The following is a 2,661-nucleotide window of genomic DNA, read 5'->3' as shown; positions in this document are numbered from 1 at the left end:
AATAACCACCATTTAAAAAATCTTGATTGATAGTAAAAGAGCAAAGGAAAGTACCAGTTATATTTCCTGTACAAAATGATCGATGGCAAAATAACCACTACTAAAATTATATGAATTAATTCCTCCCATGTTAGATTACATCTCTATTTTCTTGGTGCATTACTTTTCATAAGTTGTAGTTGCAGGTTCAGTCTGCCTAAGCCTGTATGTTATTACTGCTGACATGGGAAACTCGACACAGATTGTGTCATTTGTGTTGGCTATGTATGGTAACATAGGAAACTTAAAGTACCTGTTTTTCACCCTGGCAATGCTATTATACACATCAGTAGTTTTTGCCAACGTAGTTCTCATTGTCATTATATATGTGGACAGAAATTTGCATGAGCCCATGTATCTATTTCTCTGTAGTTTGTTTGCTAATGAAATATATGGTAGCACAACTTTCTTGCCCTGCTTAATGACACAATTATTGTCAGAGACACATGAAATTTCTGTCTTTTACTGTTTTATACAAATATTTTCTATTCATGCATATGTAAGTGTTGAATATGCAAATTTAACAAGCATGGCATATGACAGATATGTGTGTATATGTAAGCCTTTACATTACAATGTGATCATAACCAAACGAAGAGTACAACAAACCATTGTAGCTATCTGGATACTTTGTTTTATGGAAGTTGGAGTTTTGTTGTCTTTCACTGCTCGTTTAAAGCTTTGTGGAAATATTATCAACAACGTTGCTTGTGGGAACCATCTTGTAGTGAAACTTTCTTGTTCATTAGACACAATAGTGTCAGAGATTCATGATCTGCTTTTTGGTCTTGTTTTTGCCGTTGTTATCCCTACAAGTTTTATTTCATACACATATATAAAGATTCTGGCTGTATGTTTAAAATCTTCCAAAGAGACCAGACGGAAGGCTTTCAGTACCTGCACTCCACATCTTGTTTCTCTCATTAACTTTGCTTTTGGCTGTTTTTATGCTTTAATAACTCAGAGATATGGCACAATATTTCTTCCATATCCACTGCATGTTATGTCATCTATGTACGTCTTGATTTTTCAACCTCTTTTAAGTCCAATCATGTATGGTCTTAAACTGTCAAAAATTAGACATGCTTGCAAAAACTTTCTGACATCAAAGATTATGTAATTTTACATGTCATGCAAATTCTTTAAAATCTTTAATAATATCTTTGATAATCTTTAATAATATCTTGTCTAGACATGAATCTCCAGACAAGTATAAGGAGAAATTCCCATGAAAGCCAGTCTTAAAAAGTGTGTTTTAGAAGATGAAACTGGGTTAGCTAGCCTAACTTCCCAGGCAGGACATTCCAACAGAACATCCTTAACAGAAGACGTTCATTGAGTGTCTAAATTTTATAATGCAATACTAAGATTGTTTTTGTTTTGTGTGTGTGTGTATGTATCTATATGTGTATCAATGTATCTGTACGAATGTATGTACTTATGTGTGTGTATATTTGTGTGTATGTATATATGTATATACATATGTATATATATCTATATTCTAGTATTTTTTATGTGTATTATTTTTAGCCTGTGTCTCATAACTCTAAATGAGTGTCCTCAACTTCCTTTTTTATTGGGGTACTGTGTTTGTTGCTCTGTTTGACCTGTATTTTGAGGAGTGACACATAAATAAAATTCTATCAATCTATCTATCTATCTATCTATCTATCTATCTATCTATCTATCTATCTACGAACCAAAGTCTAGAGACACAGTCTAGTCTTGAGCCTAGACTGTGGAACAGACAAAAGGGCCTTGCTTGAGGATCGAAAGATGCGCTCCGGCTCAAAAGGAGTTAAAAGGTCAGCAATATAGCTAGGGGCTAGACCATGCCATACTTTAAATGTAATCACTAAAATTTTAAAATCAATTGAAATCAAACTGGTAACCAGTGCAAATGTGCTAAGATTGGGGTAATATTGTCTCTACGTTTGGTTCCAGTTAAAATCCTAGCTGCAGCATTCTGAACAAGCTGGAGTTGTGAGAATGATTTTTGACTGAGGCATGTATAGATAGAGTTGCAGTAGTCTAGATTAAATATATATATATAATAATAAATAAATATAATAAATAAAATAATTGAATTACCTTTTCTCAATCAGAGATAAAAATGACTTGATTTTTGATATATTTCTCAGTTGAAGGAACAGGACTGCACGGCTGTCTTTACCTGCTCCTCAAAACTCAGGTCACTGTCAAAAATCACTCTTAAGTTTCTGGCCACTGATTGCATATTTGATGAAGATGAAGTCACCTAGATCATGTAGAATAAGATTTCTAGAGTTGGGTCATCCGAGTAAGGCAGGGCTCTTAACTAATTTCTTTCACCATCCTCCCGGAACCATCCCGAAATACAATCTAAGCTGTCCCGAAATGAATGTGGGCCGACCCGAATTTAAAATATTTGTTTTTTCTACATTATCATTAGTTAAAATCATTCAAAGTGACCTTTAGCATAAATAAAACATCATACGAATGATTAGATGATTAATCATCAACCTTTTTATTTAAATTCATCTGCAAAGATTAGATTAGAGACTAGAGGTAAATCAGTCACACCACAGAAAACTTTTAACTTTGGTAAGTATAATACATATAATATATACTGATAAAATATTT

The 2,661-nt window shown here is 33.2% G+C and overlaps 1 protein-coding gene across 1 annotated transcript; it reads left to right on the top strand.

The window, feature by feature from the left end:
- Positions 1 to 223: 223 nt before the first annotated feature.
- On the top strand, positions 224 to 1,159 carry LOC139663605 (olfactory receptor 11A1-like). Its single transcript, XM_071542327.1, has one exon. The coding sequence runs from the start codon at positions 224 to 226 to the stop codon at positions 1,157 to 1,159; it is 936 nt and encodes a 311-aa protein (XP_071398428.1).
- The last annotated feature ends 1,502 nt before the right edge of the window (positions 1,160 to 2,661 follow it).

The sequence above is a fragment of the Centroberyx affinis genome, unplaced genomic scaffold, assembly GCF_046629955.1.
Source record: "Centroberyx affinis isolate AG114_WGS23_722 - 3 ecotype Tasmania unplaced genomic scaffold, CSIRO-AGI_Caff_v1 ptg004050l_1, whole genome shotgun sequence".
NCBI classification, from domain to species: domain Eukaryota; kingdom Metazoa; phylum Chordata; class Actinopteri; order Beryciformes; family Berycidae; genus Centroberyx; species Centroberyx affinis.
Note: the sequence above shows the minus strand (reverse complement) of the source record. Positions and strands in the feature narration are given on the sequence as shown.

Coding starts and splice junctions, on each gene's coding strand:
- LOC139663605 (XM_071542327.1), top strand. CDS start 224: ATGGGAAACTCGACACAGATTGTGTCATTTGTGTTGGCTATGTATGGT.